General features: G+C 39.0%; 1 protein-coding gene across 1 annotated transcript in view; it reads right to left on the bottom strand.

The window, feature by feature from the left end:
• tln1 (talin 1) overlaps nucleotides 1-17,090 on the bottom strand; it is a 132,411-nt gene that overhangs the window by 49,267 nt on the left and 66,054 nt on the right. The window contains exons 20-31 of the mRNA XM_052116262.1: nucleotides 15,990-16,156; nucleotides 15,719-15,847; nucleotides 11,372-11,485; nucleotides 10,700-10,813; nucleotides 10,474-10,608; nucleotides 10,200-10,328; nucleotides 8,041-8,143; nucleotides 4,920-5,128; nucleotides 4,613-4,732; nucleotides 3,423-3,620; nucleotides 3,132-3,271; nucleotides 1,272-1,365 (exon numbers count right to left, since the gene is read on the bottom strand). Of these exons, the coding sequence (XP_051972222.1) occupies nucleotides 1,272-1,365; nucleotides 3,132-3,271; nucleotides 3,423-3,620; nucleotides 4,613-4,732; nucleotides 4,920-5,128; nucleotides 8,041-8,143; nucleotides 10,200-10,328; nucleotides 10,474-10,608; nucleotides 10,700-10,813; nucleotides 11,372-11,485; nucleotides 15,719-15,847; nucleotides 15,990-16,156 (1,652 nt within the window). The remainder of the gene's footprint in view (nucleotides 1-1,271; nucleotides 1,366-3,131; nucleotides 3,272-3,422; nucleotides 3,621-4,612; nucleotides 4,733-4,919; nucleotides 5,129-8,040; nucleotides 8,144-10,199; nucleotides 10,329-10,473; nucleotides 10,609-10,699; nucleotides 10,814-11,371; nucleotides 11,486-15,718; nucleotides 15,848-15,989; nucleotides 16,157-17,090) is intronic.

Below are 17,090 nucleotides of genomic sequence, written 5' to 3' on the forward strand. Positions count from 1 at the left end.
GTGAATATAAAATGCTAAATGCCACTGTCATGACAGCATGTCAGTACGCGTCTTGTTTTCTGTCAGCTGCACGCAACAGTCAGCACACGGTTTGAGCGGAATTATTTGCTGATGTGTAATTCTTGAGATCAAAATTTCAGAGCAAACCGTACCAGAATGCTTTAGGAATATCAATGTTTTCACTGTTGTCTTACAAACACTGTAATGAAAACACAAGTATAGATTTGCCGACATTTCCAATGATGCGTTCACATCATGTCAGAATGGTCAAAATTACAGATTCGCATCTTCATAGAACTCGTAGTAACAAAATTAGTAATGACTCGTAATTAAGTTCTAAACACTGAATTTTATAAAAGCTCCCACTTCACTGTAGTGACATCAAACAGAACCAAAATGGCAGCGGCCTCAACAGTTAATAGTAGTTTACATTATATTTACTATTTACTGTATATGGTTATGTTTCTGTTTAATACACAATTTTATTATAGTTACTTGGAAGCGTTTTTTGTTGTTGTTGTTCTTCTTAAACATTGTACAAAAACGTATAATGAATGAATGTAGTGATTAAATATTTTCTTTAATATTTATAAGCTGCACATTTAAGTTATGGTGTTATGAGTGTTGCCAAACAAACAAATAATTTGAGGTCCGAGGACGTGAACAACTTCAAGTAAAATCTCCAAGTTGTCATCTCATAATTACACGAATTCTTACACAAGGGCGCAAAAAAACAAAAATGTAAAAATAAATAAAATAACGTTTAATTCCGAAAATAAATTCTGATTTGAGGAGTCATGTTCGTAGTTGTTGACAACACATTCTCGATTAAAACTCAAATTGCTAAGATGCTACGTTGCCACTCCAACAATGAATAAACTATACTACTTGGCAGAAAATGCTAAATGTAACTGTTTATTGAACATTGCTGTCTTTTATCATACTGTTGTTGTTGTCATTTTATAAAAGCAATAATCAATAATCCACTCAAGTTTTATGAGCTTCTATTCACGTTGTTTACAATAACCAAGAAAACGTAACAGGATTCACATAATGCGTGTTCAAATATGTTACTGCATACAAGCAAATATTTCCAAAAGCAAAATCATTTCTTGTAAATTATATAATAGGAACAAGTCAAGGCACAACAAAAGCACAGATCAGTGTTTGGCATAAGATGAGTGCAGTACACAACAGCGAGTCACTCACACAAACTGACGAACACAGAGAATGAACATGAGAAAGATAAAGTGAAGAGAGAGTAGTGGCACCTCGAGCTCGCGCAGAGCGTTATCACACTCCTTCTGTCCTGGAGCCTGCTGAGTACACATGCTGATCAGCTGATTAATACTGTCCGTCACCGCACTGAGAGAAAGAGAGATAAGATGAGGATAGAAACAGTGTGAGTGAGAGAAGCCGTGAGAAACAATCCACCCACGTGTGGTCCCACACACTGACACGCACTAGTTCTCTTACGCTCTCTCTCTTGGAGTGATGGGAGTTTAGGAACATGAGCTGTGAATAGCCATTAACTGCCCATGTTTCATATCTCCCTCTCACACACACACACACACACACACACACACACACACACACACACACACACACACACACACACACACACTTACTTGGCTATATAACATAAAAGATAACTCTATACATTTTTAGAATAAAAACAAACAAATAGACATAAATTTATTTAATTGAATACGTTTTTTCAAGTGTCATATTTTGCTCACTTCCTGCGACTAATTTGTCTCCTAAGTATAGCCAAGAAATCCCACACGCCTGAGAGAGCAGCAGTGATACACACAGGTACTGTAGTTGTCCGTTACATAATAGTGCTCATTCCGACACAAATGTGTTTCTAAGCAAGCATCCCACTTATGTAATGTATGTCAGTAGAAAAGCTGTGTGTATAATGTCTGTTACACTAACCTGACAAACACATCACACCTGACAGCTCACTAGGTTCTGGAAAAGAGCGCACTTATCTTCACTCTTTAGGTTCTTTTCCAACATAAGGCCCAATGATGGAAAGGCGCCTTATTATGTTTTTCTATATTTACACAAAATTATTTGAATCTGATCACGGCATTCTGTGGTCAAATATTTAAAGGGATAGTTCCCCAAAAATGAAAATTCTCTCATTTACTCACCCTGAGAGAACAGATCAAAATGCAACTCCTTTTTTACTGTACACCTTGACAGTAGTCTCCTTGGCGATCATGATTTCAAGCTTGATTACACTTCCTACAGTGCCATATATAAGCGTCAAGCACTAGGAAGTGTAACTGAGCTAGAAATCATGATCCTGTCAAAAGACTGCAATGGCAAGATGCACGGTGAAAAAGGTGCATCTATTGTGGTCTGTTCTCATTCAAAACCAACTGGATGGCTTCAGAAGATGGCGATTAGAATACTGGAGGCTTATGGATTAGTTTTATACTGCCTTTATCTGATTTTTGGGGCATCAGAGTGCTGGTCACCATTCACTTGCATTGTATGGACCTACAGAGCTGAGATGCGCTTTTAAAAATCTTCATTTGTGTTCAGCAGAATAAAGAAAGTCATACACATCTTGGATGGCATGAGGGTGAGTAAATGATGAGAGAATTTATATTTTTGGGTAAACTATTTCTTTAGTTCAATGGCTGCTGATCTGTATAATTGACTGTTTTGTCAGGCAAGCAACTTCCTACATAGCTGTGCTAATTTCATGCCTCCCGTGTCAATCTGCGCTAACCATGTAATAAGCATGTTTAATAAGCGATGTACAGTCATTATCGAATAAATAGACCCATTCAGGAAACTATGTTTCAGGCACTTTGTTTATGCCAAATGGCATAGTCTAGTGAAACTGATATTTCACTATTTCTTGGCTTAATTTTAATTTTGGAATGTACATCTTCCATAATGGTGACAAAACATGATGCAGTGTTCATCTAAAGGCTATTTATTTAAAAACAACTGAGGTAAAACACAGATTTCGCTCTCCATGCTTGCCAATGACTGAACAAGCGACAGTACATTTGGCCAAGTTAGCTACGGTAACTAAATGGGGGTGGGTCTTAGCAAAGGTTGAAAAAAGGAATGATTGAAAGACGAGAGACGGATGGCAGAATTCTGACCGAGCAGCGGCGGCGAGCTGGTTTTTCAGGTTGGGTGAGTTGGGGTCTGTGGACAGAACTTTAGCAGCCAGTAGAAGTTTGCTAGAGGACATGGAGATGGTCTTCAGATTGGTGACCACTTGAGTCTGGTCCTCCTTAGACTACAAGAAGAGATGAGAGGAGAAATCATTCACATATCCACTTATCAACCCATGAACTGTCGAATTACTCTACCAGAACATTGTCCAACTGAAAAACTGCAGATTTGTAAAATGTAAAGTCTTGCCAAATTATTAATGGGTGCTTCTGTACCTGGGACTGCCCAGCCATGTCTACACCGGCCTGTAGGAAGTGATTGAAGTCTTGGCCAAACTTTCCAGAGGCTTTGGCCAGATCCTGCGTGGTGCCGCGTGATGACTGCACTAGCTCATTGGCTGACTGGTTCAGACCAGCTGCAGCCTCGTTCAGATTCACCTGAGCTTGCTGAAAACTCTTCCCATTCGCCGGGAACTGAAGACACATGAAGATCAGAGGGATAATAGCAACAGTTACTGTAATACACTAAAAACACTAACTAACACTTAAAACTCAAGCACTCCAGAACAGTTTGTAAATATAAACTGTTTCTCTAATAACCATTTATCTGTACAGCTCTCTGTCGCTGTGATGGGCATTCATGTCATTTAATTCACATAGTTCTCTGAAACAAGCCTTCACTGTCCCAAATGCACATATTCTCATCACTGTGTAAGGTGCCAAACAGAAGCAGTGCAGTGCCGAGCAGCGCTGAAAAGAAGATTCTCAAAATTATTTTGGGGCCAATTCTTTATTGTCTATTTGGACAAGAAAAGAGCACAACAAATCCAATTCCTTTTCTCCATAGGGGAATTGATTTTTAACTATGTCTGATAAACCTTTAAAGAAAGACCTAGCTCCTACATAATACTTGTTAATCGGTGGTATATGCTTCTTTTTAAGCCATTATCTCAGCTTAAAATATTGTAATATGTGGAATTTAGAACTACACTTCAGTATATGATCCAGCTGAGAAATATCCATTAATCAGTGATGCGCAGAAAACAATGAGAATCAAGAGAGATCTGCAGCGAATGTCAACTCCAATGGCGCTGTGAATGACGTAACGGTGTCATTTACGATGCTTAATGGTATTGTATTTAATTCCCTCATGAAAGATGGCAAGTACACAGTACTTTGTCTTTATGTCCAATTTTCAAACCTTTATTTTGCCTCACTTTTTTTTTACTTTTTCTGTTTTGTTGTGATTTACTTGGAGCTGGTTAGTTTGGTTCATGGCTTATGAACTACTTTAATTCCTTATCTGAAGTACTTCATGAATTTCCTATGGAAGAAATGAAGGAGATGGCTGAAAAAGCGGGCGGGCACTGTTAAATGATCATACAACTGTGCTGTTTGTCAAAGAACAGCAGGTATAGGACGGTATTTGTCATTTTATTTCATGACACTGTAAAAGAGGGACTCACTTTATCAGACAGCAGTTTCTTGCTGGCTTCTCCAACAGTTCTGATGGCGTTATCAACATCTCTCTGACCCGGTAGACAGTTGACAGAGCGATTGAGTGCCTGAGACACTGCCTTAGCTACCTGAAACACACATACACACACACTCCAGTCATCAGCAGAGTGTTTAAGAGACACTGATACTAATCAAAAGACACACAACAAGCAATTTTCTTTTCAAATTAACAACCACTTCACGCTACAGAGGAGCAGATCTCCTGTCAGCAATGAAAATGGAGGCTTCTTCCTCTTTTGAGCTATTATACTAAACCTGAGCGAGTCTTTGCTGGCTGTCGGGGTCTCCTGGTTTGGCGATGGCTCTCTTGGTTTCCTCAATGAGGCTGGCAGATTTGTCCATGACGTCACTGGTGCAGTCCAGCATGGCGTTACGGGCCTGAGGGTCTTCAGTGGAGGCTGCCACTCCACGAGCAGCTGAAGCCAGTGAACGAAGAGCCTGAGCCACATCACGGGCAGCCATACCTGCACAACAAACACACAAAACAGATATTAGGAGATATTGAGGGTGCTCATAGTAAGAAAATGAGGAAGCAATGAGTTTTTGGTTACCAGCCATGATTGTAACCACTCTGCCACACCACCCCATACACAGTGGGGTTTAAATCTCTGGAATTGTTTTCCAATTTGTTTGTTTTTTCCATTCCATTTGTATTTGTTTGACAGCATTTGTCACAACAGTGACAGATGCATATAACGTACCTCCCGCAGAGGGTGCTGTATAACACTTCCCTTACAAAAATTGAGAGTTCACTGCTAATTCGCCACAGATCACTTTCACATGCAAATGAGCTTTGCGGCAAATTTGCAGCAAATAGTGCATTATTGCCAAAGGTATGCCGGAGGTTCACCACTACTGATGAAGAGCTGCAAACTTCTGGCAAACATTTGCATGTGAAAATGATCTGTGAAAAATTTGCGGCAAGTTTAGATTTCTTTGTAAGGGTTATTACAATTAACGTAATGTATACTTCGGTCAGACGTGAACACTAGGCATCTGTGTACAGGACGCATGATGCAAATGTTGTCATCAAATCAAATCTATTGTCACTCAACCATATACACAAGTGCAACAGCGGGTGAAAGACTTGGGTGCGGTTCCAAGCAACATAGCAGTATGACAATTACAATAAACATCTGATTTACACAACACAGTTTACAATTTAACACAGATTTACACATAACACAGTATATTATATTGTATATTGTGTTGTTACACTAATAATATACAGTATCCACAAAACAAAAAGACTGTACACAATAAAAATACACTGTACCCAAGTAATCAGTGGAAATAAATATAAAATGTTGTGTTGACATTCAGCTGTCGGTTGATAGACAGTTGCCAGTGTGTTATTAAGTAAAGTATAAAATATGGGACCAGTCTAGGGCTAATAAAGTGCTGTGCTGATATATGTATCGTGAGCGATCAAGAGTTCAAAAGTCTGATCAGCTAAGGGAAGAAGCTGTCATGAGGTCAGCTGTTGGAGGTCCTGATGCTGCGATACCGCCTGCCTGATGGTAGCAGTGAGAGCAGCCCATGGCTCGGGTGGCTGGAGTCCCTGATTATCCTCCAAGCTTTTTTCACACACAGCCTGGAATAGATGTCCTGGAGGGAGGGAAGCTCACCACCGATGATGTGTCTGGTTGAGGGCGGTGCTGTCGCCATACCAGGCGGTGATGCAGCCAGTCAGGATGCTCTCTACAGTGCTGGTTTAGAACCGTGTGAGGATGTGGTGGTTAATTCCAAACTTCCTCAGCCGTCTCAGGAAGAAGAGGTGCTGGAGTGCCTTCTTCACAACGGCCTCAGTGTGGACGGACCATGTGAGTTTTTCAGTGATGTGGACACCGAGGAACTTGAAGCTGCTGACTCTCTCCACCGGTGCTCCATTGAAGGTGATGAGGCTGTGTTCTCTGTCCTTTCTCTTGAAGGTCACCACAAGCTCCTTGGTCTTACTGACGTTGAGGGAGAAGTTGTGCTCCTGACACCAGCGTGTCAGGGTGTGCACCTCCTCTCTGTAGGCTGTTTCATCATTGTCAGGGATCAGACCTACAACTTCGTATCATCAGCAAACTTGATGGCATTGGAGTTGTGTGTTGCCACACAGTCATGTGTACAGGGAATACAGGAGAACACAGCCCTTCGGGGCTCCAGTGTTGAGGGTCAGTGATGAGATGTTGCTGCCCATTCTAAACACCTGGCATCTGCTTGACAGGAAGTCCAGGATCCAGCTGCACAGTGAACTGTTTAAGCCCAGAGCCTGGAGTTTTACATCAAGCTTGGGGGGCACTATGGTGTTGAATGCTGAGCTGTAGTCTACAAACAGCATTCTCACATATGTGGTACTTTTTCCAGATGGGAGAGAGCAGTGTGTAGTGTAGATGCAATGGCATCATCTTTGGAGCAGTTGTTGCGCTAAGCAAACTACAGTGAGTCCAGTGACACAGGCAGCACAGAGCAGATGTAATCTCTTTTTAGTGATTTAGTGATCTAGAAAGTGATTTTGGTTTGCTTTGGTACAGGCACAATGGTGGATATTTTAAAGTATGTGGGGACCACAGACAAGGATAGAGAAGGTTGAAAATGTCAGTAAAAACACCAACCAGTTGGTTCGCGCATGCTCTGATGACGTGGCCTGGAATGCGTCTGGACCTGAGGCTTTACAGATATTCACCCGTCGGAAAGATCAGGTTACGTCCGCTACAGAGACTGAGAGTGAACTAACCTCTGTAGCTTTGGCCATGAGAGCTCTCTCCACAAGTGCAGAGTTATTTCCCTCGAAACTAGCATAAAAAGCATTAAGCTTGTCTGAGAGAGAAGCAGCGGTGTTTATGGTGGAGTTTTTATTCCCTTTTAAGTCCGTGATGATATTAATTCCCTGCCACATGCTTAAAGAGTCGGTGTTATTAAAGTCATTAGCAGAGTGCTCAAGCACTGAACGTGTACAGCCCCTTTATCTATCCTATCCTGGAATTATTTGCACTAATTAGTGGGCCCACAAGGTGGGAACACTCACAATTAAGTTGTTGCTTTCACAAAGAAGCACTAAAGAAGATGTAATCGCAGCTAAACTTCAGGAGAACTGAAGAACTTTAGAAACAACAATAGGAGGTCAGGAGACACCTGCATTTGTGGAACTCCTGTCTGAAGGAATATAAAGACATCTTTATGGGTCTAAACTCCTAATAGTCCAGTATAGTCAAAGCAGTCGTATACTTTGAAAGGCTAGCGTTCAATTGTATGCAGACGCTAAGCATTCACATCAAAACCAAAGTATACTTTTGGCTTTATAAAGATGCCACATAAGAACAGATGTGTTTTTGAATATAACCTTTGATTACAAAAGTAGTTCTTGTGTAGATGTTTAGTGAGTTACCTGTATAATTCTCATTGCCTTGTGTAGCTTCACTGAGGAGCTGAGCGATAGCAGAGCTGACAGCTTTTGTGCTGGAGCCCAAATCCTGAGAACACTTCTCCAGCTACACACACACACACAATTCAACTGTCATTAATGCTGTCATAGGAAGGGACTACAGATCTTAACTTCAGCTTGTTTAATCTGGACTACAGGAATCAATGATGCAAGCTGTAGGAACATTGGTAGATTATCATTCACAATGTGTCATTTTCAGCATTTTAAAATGAACATGAAATAAAATTCACTAAAACTGTATGTCAAAAGGTGAGTAAGTGAGGGTTATATGGAACAGTGGCACCTGTAGCTGTACAGCTGTGTGCACCGTGCGTACCATGAATACTCGACTTACCTGAGAAACATTTGATGTGTGTCTTGTATTTCTATAGGCTGTGTAGAATTAGAACTAGCGATGCCTGATTAGCAAATTACTAATTATTTTAAGTTGATACTTTTCAGTGAATTGGCTCAAATGAGTTAACAAAATGGACTAAATAGATTTGCAATTCAGTCCATTTCATTCAGACCGCACATTCAATGAATCATAGACCTTATTCATGATAGCGTCATCTCATGACAACGAGGCTGTGAGGAATGGACATATAGTCTCTTTAATTGCACGAATGGTATAAAGCCGTACAAAAGTCTTAGATCACATCTGATTTGCCACAACTCTTGCTGTCTGGACTGCTTTGTATACTGAATGTTCTTAGACAGATATTTTATCAATGTTTTGTACACGGAACGATCCAAAAACACTTTAAACTGCAGTACAGCCCATTGAAGAGACAGATGGCACTGCTGTAAATAAGGTCTATTTGCAGCAGATTCTCACTCAGGAAGAGAAGATCGGGTCACTTAAGAACAGAGAACAAACAGAGCACTGGATAATGTGGATAATTACCTACAATCAACTGAAACACAAGGCTACTTATTTGAGAGGTAACTTTGAGAACATTTAATTAGTGCTGTGTCATGCACCAGATATGTTTTTAAATAGTTTTTCTTAGTAAACAAGCACCAGATGGATGTCTTTTACCACTGTTGACCATGTCGAGTTAAAAAGAACTTCAGTTGTTAAAATTGTATCGAGAGAGACACCTGTGCTCTGATCTATTTGTTGCACTGCGTCTTGCTTTTTTGGAACGAGAATGATTGGCTGACTGCACATTACCCCTTACATAAAGCTGACAGTTTAAATGTACTTAAATTGAACTTTAAGTCTGTTCTGAATTGCACTGGATCTTAATCGAGTTTGAACAAGTGATTGTACATTAGCACAAAACATTATGTTCTGCCATCAACTTTACAAACAGAATGTTATGAAGTAAACAAGTGCTTTACTAGTTAAGCTCAATCAACAGCATTTGTGGAGGGTTTAAAAGGCAGAAATGTGAAGCTTATAATTTTATAAAATCACTTACATTAATTCTTCTGTTAAAACTTGTGTATTATTTGAGCTGTAAAGTCATTTTAGGGTTTGTTGACATTACATCATCATGTTAACAAAGTTGTATAATTGGCTATAACTTAACACAGAAAAGGTTAGTAAGAGATTTAATCACACTAAAATCATGTTAACACACGTTTATGTCTTGTGGCTACACATGTGAATCAATAATTTTGGAGTATTTTAACGTTGAAAAATGGACCCCCATTCACTTCCATTGTAAGTGTCTCACTTTAACCCAGATTTTTGCTTTTATTAACAAAAAAAGGGACAAGTCTAAATTAATTTTTTGGGTAATCAACATAATGCCACAAATGCTACTGACTGACCATAACATGCATGGAACATTCCTTTAAGGCATTCAAAATACAAGGTATCATCCTTGTATGTCTTCTATGCTTTCAAAGACTTCAATTTTATCAATCATTTAACTCAAATTCTTAAAAAGAATTACTAGATTGAGAATGTATTGCATTTTACCCATTAAAATTCAATCGACATCAACTTACACTTTAAAAAATTATAATATGTATCATTAGGCCTAAACAGAGGGGGGACAAAATCCAGTGTATTTTGAACCACAGGAGCATTTTGGTCAAATTCATTGGCATTTTTGTCAAGAGCCCCCCTTCATTTCTGATCATAATGTGCATAGAGTGGGCAAACTCACAGTCTCTCCGGGCAGAGGTTTGAGTTTGCCCTCAGCGGCTGAAGTTTTGGTCTCTTGCATGTCCCTCTCCAGCCCCCGTACCACTGTCAGAGCATTATCAATCTCCAGAGGACCACATGCCTCCTGAGCCTGACAAACACACAGACAGAACAAATAACCCATGATGAGAACGGGAAGAAGGAACACAGTACAGTTGAGGTAGATAATATAACTCTGTTAGCAACCACAAGAATTTCACTGAGGAAAACTGAGATCTGAAACACACTGACTGTACCTTATGTGCAGCCGTTCGAAGTTCAGCCAGAGCATTGGCGAGGTTTTTGGCACACTGACTGAGCTGCATGGCGGATGCCTGGTCACTGATGGTGGGAACTGTGGCTTTGGCTGCTGTCACCATTTTGGCTCCAGGCTGACATTGAACAAAATATACACGATGAGCTCATATGATGCACATCTGTGCTTTTTATAATTCTAGCTGAAGGTGTAAACAATGAATGAACCTGAAGGAAGTTCTGACTGGCTCCCATCAGAGCAAGCTGGGCACTGGGACTGTCGGGTTGAGCTTGACTGCCCCTCACACCCTGAACCAGCTGAGGGATCTGATCTGCCACCATCTGTCAAACGAATAGCATAACTCAAATGTGTCATGTTGATTTATCAAGAGCTCGGACACAGAACTACTTACTGAGAATTGTGTATTTAACCAGGCTATTGTATTATCTAGCATGTAACACTAATAACACTGTAACTGACAAACTATTGTAACTTCATAAAATTTGTTTGATTGAAAGGGCTAAATTTGCTTTATAAAGCATTAAAGGCATCAGTAATGTAATTAACATTTTGGGCTATCCAATCACAAGTGGTCAGACAAGACACATCACAAAACAAATTCAGCTCATGACCACTTGTGTTCAGATTTCAAGGGGCGGGTCTCTAAACCTGGCATTAACAATGTATCACATGTGCTGTGACTACTACCTGTGTGTGTGGTGCTTTTGGACACTGTTTACACCTGTATTTATTGCTTCTTAACACCAGGTGTCAACAACATCTTATGTAAAATTTGATTCTTTTTTTACTATTGACACTTTCATATAACTATCTGCGAAATGATTTGAACTAATTTTGAGCCCAAATAAACAGGAAGTGGCCTTTGCCATGGCACCCACCTTGCAGCTCTGTACAAGTTGTTGCTGGGCAGCAGGGTTTTTGTTGGAGGAAGCAGCGTTTTGGGCAGCAGCTATAGTTTGAGTGGCGGCCGCAGCGGCCTGTTTCGCTGCATTCTAACAAACACAACAGAAATATATTTATTATAAAGACAGATATGTATAAATCCACAGAGAAAGTATGACTACTGTCAACCTTGTACATTTTGAAAACTACATGAGAGAAATGTTCGAACAAATGAAGACAGCATACAGATGTTTAAAGCTACAGTGTAAATATAATTATTGTTTTCAAACAGGTTTCACAAACACTCCCTTATGCCATTACATACATGTCTATACTGTATATATTAGGAATGAACAGAATGACTAATTTTAATGACATTTCAATGTAAATATTTGAATCGACTAGTCTAAAAAGTAAGAAATCCTCAGAAAAGTATCCCTTGTAAAATAATTAATCTATTCCAACAACCAAATCCGACAATACATTCCACTGAAAAGGGGCATTTATCTGTGAAGTGCTTGCCTTTTAGGATCATTGCACATTAAATATAGAACATGACAGGCATTGACTGAATCAATGTTAGTGAATACAGGCTTATTTATTGAAAACAATTTAATGAATTGTGTAGGACAAATAGAGCATCCCTAATAGCCAGTTCTTTTTTCTGATTAACACTTTAAATTGATTCTCACAATTGAAATAAAAAATAAAAACATACAGTGTACACAGAGAATCTACTTTTAACCCCCATTATTCCCTTTCCCCTCCCAACCCCCAACCCCACCCCACCCTAACCCAAAACAAATATCCCTGTGGTCAACGCCTGTGTATACACATACAAAAACATTATATATTATGTATAATGTATATATTTATATCTAAAAATAATAATAACACACATTTAAAACAACATATCAGATAGAACAATAAGGGGGAAAGAGGGCAACCCTGCCAGGTGCCCCTATACAGAAATCAGGATTTTGTAAAAGAAATACATTAAAGCGGCAACTATATGATTTCCTTTTCTCCATGTGTGGCAACACCTCAACACACACCAGGGCATAATCCGAGACTAAAATGTTTCTGATTAAGCAATCAGTAACTGATGAAATGAGGGACTTAGATATATATATATATATAAAAAAAGAAAATTTATTCTAGAGTAAATCTTATCGACTGATGAATACAATGTACAGTCCTTCCCAGATGGGTTCAAAAGTCTCCAAATATCTGTAAGACCAAGATTTGTACACACACTGTAAAGCCTCAATGCTGTTCTAGGGGGCTTGCACACATTTGCTTCACTATAATCAAGGACTGAGTCCATCAAAAGATTAAAGTCTCCTCCCAATATTATATAATGAGGGGTGCCATTGCCTTGCAATGAACTGTGAATATTTACTTATCAGTGTAATGACTCTCCTGCCCTTACTCGAGCCAGCACTATAGAAAACATGCCCACCCCATATCTTCACAATTTTTTCAACTTCCTGTGGAGAAAGATGCATTTCTCTCAAGAAATGTGCAATAAAGGCCTGAAATAAAAAAAAATCAAAGAACGAACAGGTTTGACATCTAGACATTTAGAACAAAATCTGTCCAAAAAGAAGTTGTTTTTGAGTTAGTTTCGGTGATTTGTAAAAGCTTGCCAGGGCAAACTTTAAGGAAAACCTCTGACCGGCTGCTAAACACCTTACTGCCATTGGTCCACGTCATCAGTAGGTGTAATCAAGAGCTCAATCTACCACAAGGCTGACAGTTAACTCTGCTTACATTCTTCAGTCAGTCAAAATCAGTCCACATGAACACACCGGCGTGCAGAGTTATTCGAGAGCTGGTGGAAATGTACCTACACCTATACGATTGTTCACGTAGAGGCATTTTACAAGAACATGTCATGCAATTAATTTTTTATTTAGTCTACATAAGGAATCAAATCTACTGAAATATTCTTAAGTGCCCATTCACTCATGTGCCATCTGTAGCAAAAGCTATTCACACTTCTGCCCAAAGTATGATATGCCTCTCTTATATTTCTTTTGTCTGTTTTTCCTCATTAACACTCTTTTATACACCCACAGTAGTATCATCATAAATTACAATAAGTGTAATCGGAGCATATTATGGCAGTGCATAGTGTGTTGTTAGCTCAATAGCTCCATGATTTCTTTATTTTACTGATCTCGTGTGAATTCTACTCATAAAATTATGCACAGTCATTGATAATGCATTTTGTCACATTAGTTAAGGTTTTACATGTCTTCTTAAGCATACTGATATTTAAATGCTCCTCAAAAAACAGTGACGTGACCAAAGTCTGAATGTTTGCAAACAGTATTCTGTAGCTCAGCTGTTTCGAACTTCTTTTTACCCCAAAACGAAGAACGAGGAAGAACCTCTACAGAAGAATATTGGGGCCTTAAACCTAACTATGTTACACCAATGGCATAAAACCAGTTATGCAGTCGGCACATAATTGAAAAAAACCTTCATCAGCAGGATACAAATTATTTTGATTTTTTTAATTTATTTTTTTTATATAAAAATAGCATAAATTTCTTGATCAAATTTAACGTCAACATGGTCCGGTCAAAAACAGGACCTGGCTCACCTGAGGCGATTATCCTGCACTTGAAAAAGCCTTTCAATTGAAACAAACTTTCAAAAACGCACAGAATTAAAGAAGATCAAAACTTACAAGCCAACATTTCTGAAATGCTTCCCTCATCATCACCATGTGATTTCCATAGTTGCTTTTGCATTCATCTTCCCAGTGAATTCCAGGGCCCGTTTACACTTGGCCACTTCATGCGTTTTCACTGATCGAGCAGCTATCCGATCATGAAAAGACAAAGTGTAAATGCCCTCTGAAAGGCATTCGAGACGGATTGCAATCGGATCACTCAAACCACTTCAGCAGGTGGTTTGAGACACATTCCAAAAGAAACTGTGTAAACTTTCCTCCGACCCAAACAGCGCTACGTCAGCATAGGGAAAACGATAATATAACAGCTGCAACAGAGTAGGGCTTGCGTCACACAATTAAAAAAATAACAAATGAAGACACTGATGCACGTTGAAGGAAAGACATTACTTTTTTCGTAATGTTTTGATGCAGAGAGCTGATGAAACAAACTAAACACTGACATGACGTGTCTTATCTAACAGAAGTCCAGCAGGGAAAATACTGTGCGCGCACAAACAGAAACACACGCGCACTGTTCAAAGTCACTTGAAAGCAATGATAAATCACATTTTTTTTAATTATTATTAAAATGATGCATAATCATGGAAGTGAACTTTGTTTTATTTGCATATAGTGCAGGAAATGAAGATCGGATTATTTCCATTTGGCAGAGACATACTGATGTGGCCAAGGGTGAATGGAATGTGCTTATTCAATAGGATATCTGATCAGTAAAAGCGCATAAAGTAACCATGTGTGAACAGGCCCCTACTCATAGAATGAGGCATTTATAACACATTTTAATGTCACATTAATTTATGATTACATGTTGTCTTGAGCAACCTCATATTTAAATGTACCTCTAAAAACCCCACAGGCCAGTGTTTGCAGTGTCTGAATGTTCGCTTTGAACTTTTTTTTGGCTCCGAGTGTAGAAGCACTTTGCCACGAGTGTGCCGGGGCCTTTCCTCAATACATTAAACTAAGTTACATTAAACTAAGTTACAGGGACGTATTTTAACATACACAATTACACACCACATTTAAAAAATACATATAATTTTAGTAACCAAAAATCCACTTCTCTAGATTCTGTTGAGGTCAAATGATTCATGTTAAATGTCTACCAATAAATAACTGACACTTTATACTGACTGTGCCTGTTTTTACACTTTTGTGGAGAACAAAAAAAACACACATTCTATCTAGATTCCTACAAATCAATGTCATACTATCAAACATAACCAAAAGTGCAAGGAGTTCACTCTTTTCTTGTTACTGCAGATAATGAGCGAGCTGAAACAAACACGTTATTAGAAGCAGCTCTGGGGAGTTTGTGTAACCTGCTGTACAGTAATTCTTCTCGCAGACGTTGCAACCAGTTACTTGTGAATCTGCACCTCTGAGAAACACATACTGCATTGCTAAAAGCTGATCAATCTGTTCTGCTGTTGCCTCTGGCAAGCTTTGTGTTTTTGAGCTATAAAATATCAAAGAAATGAAACCAAACAAGGCAGCAAAGTGATGTGATTGTTGGCATAACTTTAAGAATTCATCTTAGATCAGGAAACTCTTGTTTGAGTGTGACCTCATAAGAACCTTCAGCACATTTTTACCTGCTTAAAGTTTAGACCTAAAGTCTTGTGCAGTTCCTCACCTCTAGTTTGTTGACAAGTCTCTTTTTAATGGCATTTTGCGCAGCTGCGTTGGTGGCCATGCGTAGACCCTCTGCAGCTTCACGCAACTTCTGCTGCTGCTCCTCGCTGTCCGGGTTAGCGGCGGCACCCTGTCTCACACACACACACACACACACACACACACACACACACACACACACACACACACACACACACACACACATACATTACTCTCTGCATTCAGACCCATATAGACATTAACATCAAACAGTGAGGTGTCTCGTGTCCCACCTTGGCAGCTTCCACCATCCTGGCAGTGGCATCAGCAAGCAGTTTGGCTGCAGACAGCAATTTGCGGGAGTTCTCCAGGTCACTCTCGCCCTCAGCATCAGCTTTGATCGCATTAACTAAATCTGATGTGGCCTGAGCAAGGATCCGCGCTTGACGCACCATCTCACCTGAACACACAGAGGAACATGTCTGAGCTTGAGTTTGATTTATACATGCGTGTGACCTTTGACATGAATTTATCACAAATCTCATCTTCAGACACAATGAAAACAAAATGGATGCTATATGGTTTCTTATTAAACGTTTCTGTTTTGTTTACCAGAAGAAATTAATTACTACTCTAAAGAATCCAAATGTTTGTTTTTAATAATATTTCTTGCAAAAAAATTATCTGCCTCTGAAATGACTTTCTTCTTTAAATACATTTATATATATATATATATATATATATATATATAAAAGACTCATGTAAATTATGTCTAAATATGTATTTCCTTACAAAACTACAATGTTAATTTTGGTTAATGTTGATTAAAGGTAAAAATAAAATTTTAATAAGACTGACGATTTATTTTGTATATTAGGTACGATTACATACATAAAATAAGTTAGCAGGGGGCAGTCAGTGCAGCTCCAGCTGTACAGGCAACACACAGCTGAACCAGGCAACAAACTGATGAAGCAGAATGCAGGAGTCTCGAGGGGCATGTTTTAAAGTTCCATATTGCATTTAACTTGACACAGCATCCTAAAAAATATTGATACGCGATTCATTTGATTAAAAATTACAATCAACTGACAGCCCTACAAAAAAGTTGGAGCGGAAAGGAAAATCAGACAACAACTGTCCAGAAAACATGTGACCTCTTTCAATACAGTTTAAAAAGCATCCCAGTAAGCACTTTTTGAAGTTGGTAAAGAGAATGTCCATAGTGTGCAACAGCACTGTGATCTAGACACAAGTTGGCTAATTTAAAGAATGTCAAATATAAGACAGATTTGATTTAATATTTTTGATCTTCCAAAAAGTAATAATAAAGAAAAGGAGAAAAATTCCCAGGTGTGCCCAAACATTTGACAGGTGCTGCATGTTAGTATTAA

This window comes from Xyrauchen texanus, chromosome 43, assembly GCF_025860055.1.
Source record: "Xyrauchen texanus isolate HMW12.3.18 chromosome 43, RBS_HiC_50CHRs, whole genome shotgun sequence".
Classification (NCBI taxonomy): domain Eukaryota; kingdom Metazoa; phylum Chordata; class Actinopteri; order Cypriniformes; family Catostomidae; genus Xyrauchen; species Xyrauchen texanus.